General features: G+C 34.7%; 1 protein-coding gene across 7 annotated transcripts in view; it reads left to right on the top strand.

Annotated features, from left to right (window-relative positions):
- EPHA6 (EPH receptor A6) overlaps positions 1-16773 on the top strand; it is an 872130-nt gene that overhangs the window by 353867 nt on the left and 501490 nt on the right. For all 7 annotated transcript variants that reach the window (XM_058731672.1, XM_058731667.1, XM_058731668.1 and 4 more), the window contains one exon: positions 10174-10329. In XM_058731672.1, the coding sequence (XP_058587655.1) occupies positions 10174-10329 (156 nt within the window). The remainder of the gene's footprint in view (positions 1-10173; positions 10330-16773) is intronic.

Genomic DNA, 16773 nt, shown 5'->3' with positions numbered 1-16773 from the left:
CCCCCACTACCTTACTCTTTAGATGTAAGTACCTTACATCTTTAGAATTTTAACTGTGCATGTCACAAGCCTCAGACTACTAAAGTATTTCTGACTTGACTTTCCAAGTAGTGCCCTGTTGTTGACAATTATGCATCTCTTGAAGGAATATGCTTTTTCAAATCATCTTTAACATATAAATTATAAATCTAAGAATGAGAAAAATGGTGGAAGATAAAACAAAGATCTGATATAGCCACTTTATGCTTGTTAATGGCAACTTGTGTGGATTTGCCTGTGTGTATCTTTTTATTTTATAAGTTACTATGTCATATAGTTAAAAAAACACTATTTAGTTTCTAGGTTTTTTACCTAACCAGAAGTTCAAAATCTTATTGCTAGTCTGAGACCAAAGTCACTAGTGGTCTTTTGGTTCAGTTCTCAGTCTTTGGTATGTTAAATAGAATCCCATCCCCATATGTGCAGTTTGGAAGCAAGCCCAGGAGTTCATAAACAAGCCTATGGGACTGATGTCTCAAGCTCCAGTCTCTCCACACTCTTCCCAGTACTCTCTGGTTCACTATGGCTCCTCATGAAGGTCTCTTGGCTACAAGGCTGGCTGAATCTTTATGTACTCCACTCTGGTGTGCACTTCGTCAGCTGGATATGCATCCAGGGCCAAGTGAGATGATGGCAGAGAGAAAAAGGAATGCAATCAATGGGAGTTGACACTACCCTCTCTGAACTACAGTTTCAGTGAATGAAGAGGAGGTTTTCCCTTCTTAGGAATTTTGGCTCCTGTGGACTGTCATTACTGGCCACCATCACCACCACCAGCACCACCACATGATTATGTGAGGGATAGGCAGGAGAGAAGGGAAAAAAGAAAGAGAAGCAAAGGAGGAACAGATTTTCACATTCTCTCCTGAACATTAGGATTTGTGTTTCCCACTCCCAAAACCGTAATGAGCAGGCTTGTCCTGGACCTCTGTCTGTGACCTGGTGCCAACTTTTGGTGTTCAGTCCATTAAGTTTAGGCTCCAAGTGTTGGGGGAGGCAGGGGGGAGGGAAGGGAGAGAGGGAGAGAAAGATGGTGAACTCATCACCAACTCAGAAGTACTGCATATTTTGATCTTCTCCAATATACCTGCTTCAACTTACTTTTCAGAGTCCTCAAATATCTGCTGGGTATAGCGTGCTCAGATTTTGTAGATAAGCAAGAGAAAGAGGACACAGTTTGCTTATTCCATCCTTTTCAGAACCCAAAGCCCCTTCCTCTGATTCTTTAGGATAAAAGTTATGTAACCTACAATATAGTTTTGTAGGTATTTTGTTTTTTCTATTTGTTTATTCAAGAGAAAGTCCACTTTAGAAATTTCTTTGATGGAAGTTAGAAATTGGAATTAGTAACAGGGCAATTTTATATACCTCATCTTATGAGGACTTTATGGTAGTCCCCTATAAGGAAGGTTAGACTGAACATTTTGAAGCACAACCTACAAGTTTATTACTAATAGATTTGCATTTGGTCTTGAGATTTTCCTTGGATTGTTATTAATAGATTAAAGAAGCAAAATATTCATGGTTATTTACCCTTAGATTTTAGGTTTTTGTTTTATTTTCTTTTTAGTTTTTAATTCCCCAATCTTTCCTGCCTTCTCTGCTTACATGATAGCAAAATTTAATTTTCATAACTGTAGAACAGCATCTAAGAAAGAAGTGATGATATTCCCTATCCCAGTTTCTTAAATTCATGAATTCTAATGTTTTGAGAAATGATGAAGATCACATATTTTACTGATAAGTCATTCAGGATTATCTAAACTTACAGACTATTGAACACTGATGAGAGAAAGGGAGTCAATTATATTAATAGCAGTTTCTGTCACACAAGATGCAATTCATATTTCATCAAATGGTGAGAACTGCATGATATGCCAACTAGGATTTCTTTTGGTCCTTTGTCTTAGAGTTCTCTGATAATGAAGATAAATCCCCAAAACATTGCTAGCTATGTATAACCTCACCATTCCTTTTTTAACATAATGTATGTATAAAACAGTTTGTACATTTCTTGATTTTGTTTTAGCAGAGACATGAATGTGTGTGTGTGTGTGAGAGAGAGGAGAGAGAGAAAGTACTTTCAAACTGTATTTTAGGAATAAAAGACAATGAAATTTCAAAAATTTATAAGGGAAATTGCATTGCAGGGTACATACTTCATTAATATTAGTAGTATTTCAGTAACTATACTCATATAGAATGTGCCTTTAATACATGCTTTTTGTAAAAATTATTTTTACCTTATAATATGTATGAAATCTCTTATTATTTTGAGCATTTAAAATTCCTCAGATTATCAACATATTTTTGAAGCAGAAGACTTATGTTTTGACTTAGATTATTTATTATATAATTTTATGAGAATACTTATATATTTTGCATTTTATAGATCTACCATTATCAAATTACATTGCGTTTATTCTTCCAGCACTGTTGCTATCTTTATAAGTAGGCACATGGAAACATTTAAACAAATATTTCATAAATAATGGCCTGATTGTAATTTGTTTATTTTAAACTAAATATACTATAATTACATGATTAGAAATTTACTGAAGTGTAAACTTATTTGTTAACCATAGTTGATTGAACATATCAGTTTACTTCCATTCCCTCAGGATACTTCATTAAAATGAGTAAGGGAACATAGAAGTTACAGCAACAAGGACAAAAGTAGGGGATGAAAGGAGTAGAAAATACCTCAGGTGAAAAAGGTCAACAAGTTAACAAAATTACAGAAATTAAAATCGAATGGAAGAGTGATGACTCACCTGGCAATAGATTTGGTATGCCTGTTTAATGGTATAGAAGCTACTTTCACTTTGTGCTATTCTGTTGGGTATATACCTAGGAGTAGGATTGTTATGTCAAAAGATATATCTATGTTCATCTATTGTAAATACTGCCAAACAGTTTCCCAAAGTGGTAGTACCAATTAAAACTCCTTCAACAACGTATGAGAGATCTCATGTTGCTCCATATCCTCACCAACACTTAGTATTGTGTGTCTTTTTCACCTTAGGCAATCTGGTAGATGGTAGTTGTATTGCATTGTACTTTAAGGTAAGTTTTTCAAGTATGTCTTTGAGAAACTAACTAGGTGAATTTAGGATAAAAACATTATAAAACAGAGAAATATGAAGACAGTTAGAAAAATAATTCAAAATGATTAAAACAGTTTGATTTTTACTTGCAGCCAAGATTTAGTAACATCTGTTGCCTGAAAGAAAACTAGAAGACACATAAGATATATGAAAAAATCATTTTAAGACAATATATCAGATTATGAAAGATTGTGATCCCTGAGAGATGGGAAATAAAAAAGATAAAAGAGGAGAGCCGTACAACTATCCCATTAGTGTCTTGAGAGAGTTTCCAGGCCGTGGTACAGGGAGGAGGGACCCTGATAGAAGCCAGTAGACTCCTTCTGTGACTTAAGAAGACAGATCTGAGAGTCCATGTAGACCCAGACAGCTAGATTTTACAAAACAAAGTATGAAAAAGGAGAGTGCGTCCCTAAAAGAGAGCTCCAGAGAGCTGCAGACATTCCCATGAGTGTTCACCTGAGTTTGCTCATGAGCGAATAAACCAACAAAGGAGGTTAAATGAGATTGTAATAAGCATGCAGTTATTAAAAAAAAAAAAAAGAAAGAAGAAGAAGAAAACGGACAAAGAACAGATGGGACAAATGGGGAAAAAGTAGCAAGATAGACTTAAATCTAGTAATGTCAGTAACTACATTAAATGTAAATACACTAAACATCTCAATTAAAAGAAAGAAGTTGTCAGATTAGAATTAAAAAAAAATGTATGACCCAGAAAAGTGCTACCTGCAGGACATATACTTTAAATATAAAAATCCAGGGCACCTGGCTGGCTCAGTCAGTAGAACATGTGACTCTTGATCCTTGGGGTTTTAAGTTTGGGACCCACATTGGGTATAGAGATTACTTAATAATAAAATCTTTAAAATAAATAAAATAAATATAAAAATGCAAATAGGTGAAAATAAAGGGATGCAAGGAAACTTTTGGAGTTGAATGTATATGTTCACTATCTTGGTTGCAGTTAAATATTCATAGTTGTATACATAAGTCAAAATTCTTCCATTTGTTCCCTTTACATGTACCTGCAGGTTTTTTCATGTCAAGTACACCATAATAAAGCTGTTAAAAATAATATGGTGTGTGTGGGGAGAAGAAGTCTAAAATTTATGTAACAGTGGAAGTTGAGTTTGGAAAAACAGGTGTGAGCTCAACTCTGAAGCAATTTAAATGCTAAACTGAGTTTGGACTTTATGCTAGAGACCAGGTGTTAACAAACATGTTCCGTAAAGGGCCAGGTGGTATACATTTTAGGCTTTGCAGGCCAAGAATCAAAATCAATGTTACCATGTACCTATGTAATCATTTAAAAATCCACAAGCTATTCTTAGCTCACAAGCTTTACCAAACCAAGGGCTAGGACAGATTTGGCCAAAGGGCAATGTTTGCCAGCTCCTACTTTTTTGACAATAGACAGCAGCATGGTCATCTCTACGATTTAGTAATGTAACTGGTAGTAACTATGGCACAGATTTGAGCAAGGAGAAAGCAGAGGCAAGCAGATGAGATGAATGCAGTAGTACAAGAAATACAGATTTACATAATAAGGTTATAATATTATGGAAGGAAACTAAAAAATAGAATCATTATAGAACTTCTTTATCCATTCATCTGTTGAAAAGCACTTAGGTTGTTTCTGTATCTTGGCTATTGTGAATAATGCTGCAATAAATACGAGAGTGCAGTTATCTTTTTGATACCCTGTTTTCATTTCCTTTGGATAAATACTCAGAAGTGGGATTACTGGATTATATGGTAATTCTATTAATTTTTTGAGAAACTATACTGTTTCCCATAGTGGCTTAAATAATTTATGTTCCCATCAACAATGCAGAAGAGTTCCTTTTTCTCCACAGCCTCACTAACACTTGTTATTTTTTGTCTCTTTGATAATAGCCATTCTAGCAAATATGAAGTAATATCTCATTATGGTTTTGATTTGCATTTTTCTGGTGGTTAGTGATGTTGAGCATCTTTTCATGTGTCCGTTGGCCATTTGGATGTCTTTTGGAGGGAAATGTCTATTCAGTTCCTATAGTCATTTTTTAATCCAATTACTTTTTTGTTGTTGAGTTGCATGTATTCTTTATAAATTTTGAATATTAACATCTTATCAAATAGATGGTTTGCCTTTTCATTTTGTTGCTTGTTTCTTTTGGTGTGCAGAAGCATTTAAGTTTAATGTAGTCCTATTTGTTGATTTTTACTTTTGTTGCTTCTGCTTTTGTTGTCCTATCCAAAAAATTTTTGCTAAAACCAACATCAGGGAGCTTTTCCCTATTGTTTCTTCTAGGAGTTTTATAGTTCCAGGTCTTATATTTAATATATCCTTAAGCTATTTCCAGTTAATTTTTGTGAGTGGTGCGAGATAGGGATCCAATTTCATTCTTCTCTTTGTGGTTTCTAGTTTTCCCAATACAATTTATTGAAAATACTATCCTTTCCCTATTGCATATTCTTGGTTCCCTTGTCAAAGATTAGTTGACCATATATGAAAGAATTTATTTCTGGTCTCTCTGTTCTGTTCCATTGGTCTGTTTGTATTCTTATGCCAGTAACTTACTGCTTTGATGACTATAGCTTTCATTATAGTTTGGAATCAGGGAGTGTGATGCCTCCAGTTTTGTTTGTTTGTTGGTTGGTTTCCAAATTGCTTTCGCTGTTGGAGGGTTTGTTGTGGTTGTTGTCGTTCCATACAGATTTTTAGGAATTTTTTTTCTGTATCTGTGGAAAATGTCATTAGAATTTTGATAGGACTTGCATTGAATACATAAATGACTTTGGGTAGTATGGACATTTTAACAATTAATTCTTCTGATCCATGAACATGGAATATCTTTTCATTTGTGTCTTCTTCAGTTTCTTTCATCAAAGTTTTGTAATTTTCACCATATACATATTTCACGTCTTGGTTGAATTTATTCCAACGTATTTTATTGTTCTTGATGCTATAATGAATGGGATTATTATCTTTCTTTTTATGCACAAAGTCATAAAATGGATAGAAAAATGTACATAAAAACAATAAATATAACTGTAATATTGCTAATAAACAGCTCTTACAAATTAATAGAAATATCAAACACATGCAGTACTGACATACATTGGAAAATACTCTTATCTACAGTGGTTTGTTTTTGGAAATGAATTTTACATTCCCTATAATTAGATAAATTAAAAAGTGATAGAGAAGAAGAAAACAATTTAAAAGTTCTTAAGGCTTAGGTACTGATATCTCATCTGTAACAGAAATACAAACAAAATCTAGAATCACTAACTGAATATATAGAATGTTTATTACATTTAGAGTTCTAGTAATTTCATACTAGACATTAGTGAATTATTCATTTACTCATTAAATTTTTCAAACCTCTGTAAAAACTAAATATATACTTGAAATATGCTAAGCATTATGGATATATGCCCATGTCTGGCTTGTGGCAGTTACAAGAAATTGAGGTGATAAACGTCAAAAGTAGTTATAATCTAATATGATTCAAGCTAAAAGAGAAGTATATGTTGTGTGCCATTACTGCGTACTACATAAAGAGAATGTGACTACCTAGAACAATGGCTTTCTAACATTATTAACAGCATTATCCATTGTTTTTAAATGAAATATTATATGAAACCTTAATATTAAGGTGAGTAATATTTTAATAATTCAAATGTATTTTTATAAGTTCAACGTTTTAAAATTTTTAAAGGAAATTTTTATGTGTATTCAAATGAGAGATAAGTTTGAGAGTGGCAGTACCAATATCCAACTTGTATTTGTATTTTTTGTGGTGATAAAATTTTCAAATTCATGTGGATAATAATTTCAAATGGAAAAGATTTGTTTTGTTTTATAGCTAGCTCATCTGGAGGTATTAGAATAATTAGTTTTGAGCTGCAGTTGAATCACTTTCTATATCTTTACTCACTTCTTCCATCTCTTATAGTAAAGCAAAAAAACAAAAAACAAAACCCTAAATTTTTGGTAAGATGAATTATACTATGATCAGAACATGCACTAAGTAGAAATGTATAATCGTCTGCAGGAATTAAGTTAACAGAGTATTCACACTCTGTTCAATTCAGTGCAAAAAAAAAAAGAAAATGTATTGAACACCTACTTTATGATAATCAGTGTTACCAGTCTGTCCTTTAGAGCCTTCAGCCATTACACAAGTGCATGTCATGGTGCTGTTGAAAAGAGTAACAGAGGTGCCCCTGGATGGCTCAGTTGGTTAGGCACCTGGCTCTGGTTTTGGCTCAGGTCATGATTTCACAGTTTGTGAGTTCGAGCCCAGCATGGAGCTCTGCCCTGATAGCATTGAACCTGCTTGGGATTCTCTCTCTTTCCTTCTCTCTATTCCTCCCCCGCTCATATGTGCCCTTCCTCATTCTCTCTCCTCTCTCTCTCTCTCTCAAAAGAAATAAAAAACGAAAGAGGTAACAGGATGGTTAACCCTCAAGCTGGATCCAGGGTTAATTATATATTATTTACATATATTATATTATATATTATGTTAGGGGTTAATTATATATTATTTACATAGTCTAAATTTTGACAGGCTTAGAGAAATATTTTAATGATACGGTGTTTGTATTGATTAGTGACATAGTATTAATTTATCAGCTAGTTAGAGAATAGACTGTGGTTGATATTTATTATGTATCACCACTTAGAGCTTCATTGATAGTGAATAACCAAATTTTTAATAGTAATTTTACTGTACAGAATTGATCATTTTACTTCTATTGAATTGCTAGGTGATTTATGATAAATGTTACTATAAAAGGAAACACTAACTATCCAAAATAATCCATTTACAGCAAATGTGTGTGTGTGTGTGCATGTACATGCACATCTTGTGGTTTATGCCCTCCTAGAGGATGAGTCACTGGTGCATAGTATACTACTGGTATAAGTTGAATTGCAGTCACTTAGATCTGTAGGAATATTCATCAAAATGTACCTAGAGAAAGACACATAGTTATTTTGGGGGGATTCATTAAATTTACCTAAAAAAAATAAGTGGCATTTTTTCCTTTCTCTCCTGAATATATAAGCGGAAACCTTATTAAGAGATTATTGTTAAGATTCTTGTGTATTTCTAAAAAGAGGATTTTGTGAAAATGAATTGGATTAAAAAAAGTTTTTAAAACATTTTTAAAAAACATAATACATTATTCTTTATTTTGTTTAGCAGTGTTTATATATAAATATTTTAATGTTTGATTTTGAAAGATCACAAGCAGGGAAGGGGCAGAGAGAGGGGTACAGAAGATCCGAAGGACTCTGTGCTGACAGCAGAGAGCCTGATGTGGGGCTTGAACTCATAAACCGCAATATCATGACCTGAGCCTAAGCTGGAGGCTCAACCGACTGAACCACCCAGGTGCCCCTAACAGTGTTAATTTAAAAACTAATCAGCCGTGGTTTGTTTGAGACCAGAAACAACTAAGACTACCCGCTCCTCCTTCAGGACCTTGGCTGCATACCTAGCATAGGATTCTTTTTTTAGAGCCTCCATTCCTGTGAACATGTACACTGTAAACGACAACATGGATTTAATAAGCAAAGAGCAAATGAGGTCCAATAAAACATTTCATCACATAGTGATTTTTTTAAATTTACTTATTTGGGGGCACCTGGGTGGCTCAGTTGGTTGAGCGTCTGACTTTAGCTCAGGTCATGATCTCACAGTCTGTGAGTTCGAGCCCCACATTGGGCTCTGTGCTGACAGCTTGGAGCCTCGAGCCTGCCTCACATTCTGTGTCTCCCCGTCTCTCGGCCACTCCCCTGCTTGTGCTCTGTCTCTCTCTGTCTCTCAATAATAAATAAATGTATAAAAATTTTTTTAATTTACTTATTTGCTTGCATTTTCATGGTTCTTGCCATATGTGTATAGTACATATACTTTATTTACTTAATATTTTGTCTGCCTACTTTTGAAATTAGTTCAAAATTTTTAAATTTTTTTTTTCAACGTTTTTATTTATTTTTTGGGACAGAGAGAGACAGAGCATGAACGGGGGAGGGTCAGAGAGAGAGGGAGACACAGAATCGGAAACAGGCTCCAGGCTCTGAGCCATCAGCCCAGAGCCTGACGCGGGGCTCGAACTCACGGACCGCGAGATCGTGACCTGGCTGAAGTCGGACGCTTAACCGACTGCGCCACCCAGGCGCCCCCAAAATTTTTAAATGAATGTATTTCAGTATAATAAACAGAAAAATTTTTTGCCATAAAAAAATGAAAACAAACATGGGGCGCCTGGGTAGCTCAGTCGGTTAAGCGTCCAACTTCGGCTCAGGTCATGATCTCACAGTTCGTGGGTTCGAGCCCCGCATCGGGCTCTGTGCTGACAGCTCAGAGCCTGGAGCCTGCTTCACATTCTGTGTCTCCCTCTCTTTCTGCCCCTTCCCTGCTCATGCTGTGTCTCTCTGTCTCAAAAATAAATAAACATTTAAAAAAAATTAAAAAAAATAAAAACAAACATGATAAAAATAAAACAATGTTTTCAAACTATAGGTAGATCTTGCTAAACTCTGAACATAAGGCCAGCTTTCCTTTTGTTAAAAAAATAAAAAGCACCAATAGGACACGTGTTAAGATATACCAGCACCACACTAGGACTTTTTCCTTTAGTACTCAGAAGGACTGAAGAAGAAACAGAATGCAAATACATTTTAAACAGTGTGATTCAATGTTATTTAATGCTATCTCCGAGAACTACACAAAATCATTTCCCTTACTGCCAGTTTAAGGGCATCCCTATGCTCTGGTAGACAATTTATTTTGTATATGTTTGTTTCACGTATGCTTTCTAAAATTAGCTTCCTGAGCTGAAATGTGAAGTTACCATTATATTACTAATTTTGAATAACTAATTTCATTAAATGTTACCATATATTGACTCTTCTGTATATGTGTGACCCAGAACTCTGAGATTAAAGTGTGTATAAATTAAAGTATGTTGTACATGTGCAAATGAACTCTAGAAATAATAACAAAAATTATTTTTCCTGTTTTTACAGCTTGCAGACCAGGATTCTATAAAGCATTTGCTGGGAACACAAAATGTTCTAAGTGCCCTCCACACAGTTTAACTTACATGGAAGCAACTTCTGTCTGTCAGTGTGAAAAAGGTTACTTCCGAGCTGAAAAAGACCCACCTTCCATGGCATGTACCAGTAAGTCTACACATTTTGCATTTGGAAATCCTGTTTTCAACCCTTTTGGCCCCTTTATTCTAAATTGTTTTTTAAAAAGATATACAAAATCCTGTAGCAACAGTGTTTTTTGTCTTTGATAGCAATGAAGAAGAAAGTTTCTCTTTCTTCTCAGCATAACTGCTTTTCATCTGCCTGCAAAGAAAGTGTTTATTCCTCAGAATTCACGTTGACCCATGACATGCAAATCCCAGTGCTGGTCTGAGACACTGAAAATTTTCCCGAACCTTAGTCTGTCCTTAGGAGGTTAAAGCAGTTTAAGGCTACCCAAGAATTTATAAGCAAAACTTGTTCTTTGCTTCACCCTTATCCATTTTAAGGCACATCAATTTAGGACCATCAAGTTTACTGTGTGTGTTGGGGAGCGGTGGGGCTTTCAGACAGAACTTTTAAAGTTATTGTGCTATTGTTTTGCAGAAAAGTTCTAGTTTTCCTTGACATTTGTCTTTAAGGGAAGGTATTTTTTTGGTTTGTCCACATTTCACCTCTCACATTCTCTCCAGTTTTGGGGTTGAAACCAATAGAATATTAAATTTAAATGTGAAGGTTATTTTAATGCATGCACTGAGAGTTTTAAATTATTTGTACTCTTTTATTATAAAGTATTGTGAAATATAGTTTGCATTTAAAAAGTAAAATGAAGCCTATTAATGCATTGCTAAGCTATGCAAAAGTAAAATGTCACCTCTTAGATAGCTATAAAAGTCTTGTTAAATACATAAATAAGATATTATAGTGAAAATTTGCCCTTCTGTTTGATGAATTGGTGCCAAACTATTGCTTATCTTATGCAATTCCATAAAGGCAAAAATAGATTGAGAATTATATAATGTTAAATATCCCTTAGAGACGATGGTGATGTCCCATTTCTTTTAACTGATGCAGTTTGTAGATTTATCTTCATTACTACAGACTTTAATATAAAATATTTGTATAGAACCCATTTAATAAAAATGTAACACATTCATTAGCAGATGTAAATTTTGCCTTCTGATTGTGAATACTGAGTGACCAGTTTCTTCAGAAAATTGTAGCCTGGGAGATTACTACTTGGCATTTTTTCATTGGAATATATTTTAACTTAATAAATAGGAAAAGGAAAATTCAAAATATATTTTTCTTATCTAATTATGGAAATAATTTTTAGTAGGAAAATCTTGCTGTTACTATACACATGAAACCTCCTTGCATGGTTACTGTATATTATTATATTGTGGACAGCATACTTCAACTTAGGTAAATGGTGGTATTTCATATGGGTACAGTACTGCTAGGCAAGTATTTCTCAAAACCTGTATTGGAAACTGGGTGGAACTTTGTAGGTGAGTGATAGAGGATAATTTTTTCTTTTTATTCTTAGGAGGCCATAAATAGACAATTGACAAATTGAAGGAATACCCTTCAGTAAGGTAGCAGGGTAGACTTGCAGTTCTTTGGAGTCAGAGTCTGGTTAAAGAAATAAATATCGGATGCAACATGGTCTATGAAGCTGATAAACAAGTCAGTCATTGAATCAGAGATGTGTACTTATCAGCTTTGTGTTTATGTTTTTAAGGGTTATTTCTTTTAAAAATATTTCCTTTTTTATCCTTGGTATATAAATTATGTTTATATGTTTTTATTTTTTTATCTTTTGTATGTTTTAATTTCATTTTAATCAGTAGATATCATTTGCCAGGGAACTGTAATTGTCTGATCTTTTGCCATCTTTATTAATGTCTTGTTCATGATGGATTTATTTTATTTTATTTCATTTCATTTCATTTTATTTTAATTCCAGTATAGTTAACATACAGTGTTACATTAGTTTTAGGGGTGCAATATAGTGATTCCACAATGCCATACATCACCCGGCGCTCATTGTGGCAATGCTAGTCACAGCTCTCCAAGCGGAAGCAGAGGAAGGTTTGATACTGGTTATTGTTGGGCAGAGTTTTAGAGAACGGCATAGAGGTTGGCATCAAAAATTGAAAGGGAAGACCCTCCTAAAAGAGGTGAAAGCTTTAGTCAGATCTCCCTAGTCAAGCCCTAGGAGGCTCCCCTCTCAAGGCTTCTCTGTGTTACTTCCTTAAGGACTTCTGTGTGATGTTATAACAAAGACTTAGCATAGTGTATTTAAGCTCACCATCTTTGAGTCAAATTATCTGTGCATGATTCTTGGTGTTGGTACTTCGTGACTGTGTAACCTTGGGCAAATTCTCTTCGCCTCAGTTATCTCATGCATAGTGATAATAACAGTACTGTTATTAATAACAGTATGTAACTCATTCTGTAGTTACAATGATTAAATAAGTTAATAGCTGAAAAGTGCTAAGAACAATACCTAGCACATAGTAGGTGCTACGTACATGTTTGTTTAGCACAGAAAGATGTTCTTTTACAGTTCATTTTGAAATAGGTTTTGATCAGCTAGTATTCAAACTATTACACAGTTTATGGTTGATACTACTATACTAGGCTCATGGATTCCATCATCTGCATTCTTACAAATTGAAAATATGTATATACTGAATTCTTGACCTTTTCACAAAATACATTAAGTCCTGTACCTCCATTGCCTATCTAATAGGCAGGTTTTCTGAAACACAGTCTGACTAGGGTGAGAGACCCTAACAGTTATTACAATATATACAGAAAAGGTAAGGAGCATAAACTCCAAAGTATCATTACTCCTAAATATCATAAACTTAGATTGTTAGGGAAGAAAAATCAGAAAATGACAAGGCAGGAGATCATTGAACAATCAGACTTAAGAGGACCAGGATAAGTTCACTGAGATCTAGAATATTTGAGGCCAAGAATCAAGCAATCAGCCTTTCCTATCTTTCATTAATCACAAACAATAGCCACATTTTAATAGATACTTGCTTTCTTAACTGCTATATCATGTATCTATGAATTAGACATTCTTTATCACCTTTGTTCCAATAGTGTATTATCTAAAGTGCAGAATTTGGGTTAGTTAAGCAGTCAGTGCCATCACTTTCTGGGATTTTTGTCAGTCTTAGCATTTGAAACTGCATTCAGAGAATTTTTTAGGGATTTAAAAGGAGGCATATTTTCCCTTAGTATCAGAGGCATAGAGATTTTAAATGTATGAGTTTAAAAGAAAGTGAAGGACTGAAATGTTGGAAATGATAAACCAGGACATTTGGCTAGTAAATGGCCTGCTAGGGAAAGATTTTATATATAGGTATAGTATGTGATCATATAATTGATATGATTTTAAGGACCGTAAGAAGTCTTCCACTGCTCCTTAGTGCCATCATCAAAACTGTAACAGCAACCCTTAAAAATTTAATTTCACCATTAAGAGTTTTTATGATTTCTTTGCATTTTCAATGTAGAGATAGGTATCTTTTTATTTCATAATCTTGAGACACATCATATGTAAGATTTATTCACATAAAAAGTTGTATTAAGATTTTATTCTTTTAGAGCAGTTTGAGATTCACAGCATAACTAAGAAAAAATGTAGAAATTTCCCATAAACCTCCCTGCTCCCAGATATGCATAGCATCCCCTATTATCTGCATCTTCTACCAAAATGGTACATTTCTACAATTGATGAACCTACATTGACATATCCTAATCACGTAAAGTCTACAGTTTACATTAGAGTTCACTCTTGGTGTCATACATTCCATGGGTTTTGAAAATGTGTAAGGGCATGTATCCATCATTGAAGTATCTTACAGACTATTTTCAATGCCCTAAAACACCCCTGTGCCCCACCTATCCATATCCTCTACCCCCTAACTTCTGGATACCACTTATCTTTTTACTGTCTCCATACCTTTTGCCTTTTCCAGAATGTCATATAGTTGGAATCATACAGTATGGCTTCTTTCACTTAGTAATATGCATTTAAGATTCCTCCATGTCTTCCATGGCCAGATAGCTCATTTCTTTTTAGTGCTGAATAATATTCCATTGTCTGGATGTGACATAGTTTACTTATTTACTTCCTGCAGGACAACTTGGTTGCTTCCCAGTTTTGACAGTTATGAATAAGCTGCTGTAAATGTGCATGTGGAGGTTTTTGTGTGGACATAAGTTTTCACCTTAGGGTAGAAACTAAGGAGTGTGATTGCTGGGTTATATGGTAGGAGTATGTTTAATTTTGTTAAGAAACTACCAAACTACCATTTTGTATTCCTACCAATAAAGAATGAGAGTTCCTGTTGCTCCACATCCTTGCCATCATTTGGTGATGTCAGTATTCTGGACTTTGACCATTTCTAATAGGTGTATAGTAGAATCTCATTGTTGTTTTAATTTGTAATTTTTCCCTGTTGACATGTAATGTGGAGCGCCTTTTCATATGCTTTTCGTCATCCATCTATCTTCTTTGAAGTGGTGTCCCCATAAACAAGTGGTTACAATGAAAACAAATGATGCCTTACATTCAAAGTTAATTCTTCCAATGGTGGTGGGCAGGAGAGTGACCTGATCTTCAACCTATTGGACATGGCTATTGTAGTTTCCTTCTTTGCCATTTAGTTTCCACTAACTCCTTCCTCACAACCTATAAGTATATTTGAATTTCTGTCATTAAAAGAATACTCCAAGTCTAAAATTTTTTCTCCACAAAAAATATAATCTTGTTAAAGCAGGCTTTATTGGCTATGGTTACTTCTCCATTTTTTATTTGCTTTTTACTTTACTGTATTAAGATTTTTGCTCTTCACTCTAGGAGAGCAATCAGATTTTTTCCCTAACACTTCACGTAAAATATGTAAGAAAAATTCACCAATTATCTTTGCCATTTTGTTTTAGTAATGCTTTTGTCCTGCTATTCATGGTATTTAACTCTGTTGTTTGAAACTCTCTGTTTCCTTTTATTCTAGGACCTGTTCATCCTTCTAATTTTCTCACCATTGTATTTGTCACCATTGATAGTTTCTCTTCTTTTCCTTACCTGTTAAATATTAATTTTCCTCATGTTCCTTTATTTGCTTTCTTATCTTTTCAATGTGCTCATTCTCATGACTTCAAATACTACCTTTAAATGGATGGTGCCTATATTTTTATTCATATCCTAGTCTTTTCTCCTAAGTCCAAAGTTGTCTAGTGAACTAATTGTGGGATTTGACAACCTATATGTCCTATAGAAACCTGCTCAAATGTCTGACCTTACATAATACCATATTCCCTTTGGTTATTGATCTCATGGTCCAAGATTCTGAGCTTGTTCTCATCCTTGGTGCCAGCAGTTTCTTGTACTTGAAATACTCTTCCTCAAAGTCTTCTTATGGCTGTTTTCTTTTTGCCATTCAGGCTCAAATACCAGCTCTTGGGACAAGCACTTCCTGACCAACCGTTCAAAAATAGAATTCCTCCCAGTACTCTTTTTAATGTCACTTTTTTTTAAAGATTAAAAAAAAATTTTTATTTATTTTTGGGAGAGAGAGAGAGAGAGAGAAAGCATGTGGGAGGGACAGAAAGAGAGGGAGAAGGAGAATCCCAAGCAGATTCTGTACCAGCAGCCCAGAGCTCGATGTGGGGCTTGAACTTATGAACCACGAGATCATGACCTGAGCCAAAATCAAGAGTCGGATGCTTAACCAACTGAGCCACCCAGGCTCCCCTGTGACTTTTTATTTTTTATGGATTATAACAGTCTTTGAAATTTCTGATTTATTTGTGCATTTCCTTCTTTGTTTATTGTTATTCTAGCCCCACTAGACTATAAGACCCATGAGATCATGGATGTTCTTTCTCTCCTATTCTCCAGCACTAATAATAGTATGTAGGCACTAGGCACTAGGTTCTAAAATTTATTTAGAATTCATTTGTTTGTTGAAGGAGTAGACTAATAATTTCAAGCTCAACCTGCAAAAGTCAGTTGACTGCTTTGTCTCTCAGCCTTCTCATCCACCCCAGCTTTATGTCCTTGTCCTGGTGAATCCTCATCTGCCCATGCATCTAAACCAGAAAGCTTGGAATCATAATTCTTGCCCAGACTTTAACATGTCCTATCAATGTTGTAGACACAAGTACTATCAGTTCTGCGTCTTAGCATTTCTTCAGTCCATTCCTTCCTGTTAGTTCCTGGCCCTATCCTTTTATTTTTTTTTTATTTTTTTTTTTTTTTATTTATTTATTTTTTTTAATATATGAAATTTACTGTCAAATTGGTTTCCATACAACACCCAGTGCTCATCCCAAAAGGTGCCCTCCTCAATACCCATCACCCACCCTGCCCTCCCTCCCACCCCCCATCAACCCTCAGTTTGTTCTCAGTTTTTAACAGTCTCTTATGCTTTGGCTCTCTCCCACTCTAACCTCTTTTTTTTTTTTTTTTCCCTTCCCCTCCCCCATGGGTTTCTGTTACGTTTCTCAGGATCCACATAAGAGTGAAACCATATGGTATCTGTCTTTCTCTGTATGGCTTATTTCACT

The sequence above is a fragment of the Neofelis nebulosa genome, chromosome 5 (genome assembly GCF_028018385.1).
Source record: "Neofelis nebulosa isolate mNeoNeb1 chromosome 5, mNeoNeb1.pri, whole genome shotgun sequence".
NCBI classification, from domain to species: domain Eukaryota; kingdom Metazoa; phylum Chordata; class Mammalia; order Carnivora; family Felidae; genus Neofelis; species Neofelis nebulosa.
This window is presented reverse-complemented; position numbering and strand designations above follow the sequence as displayed.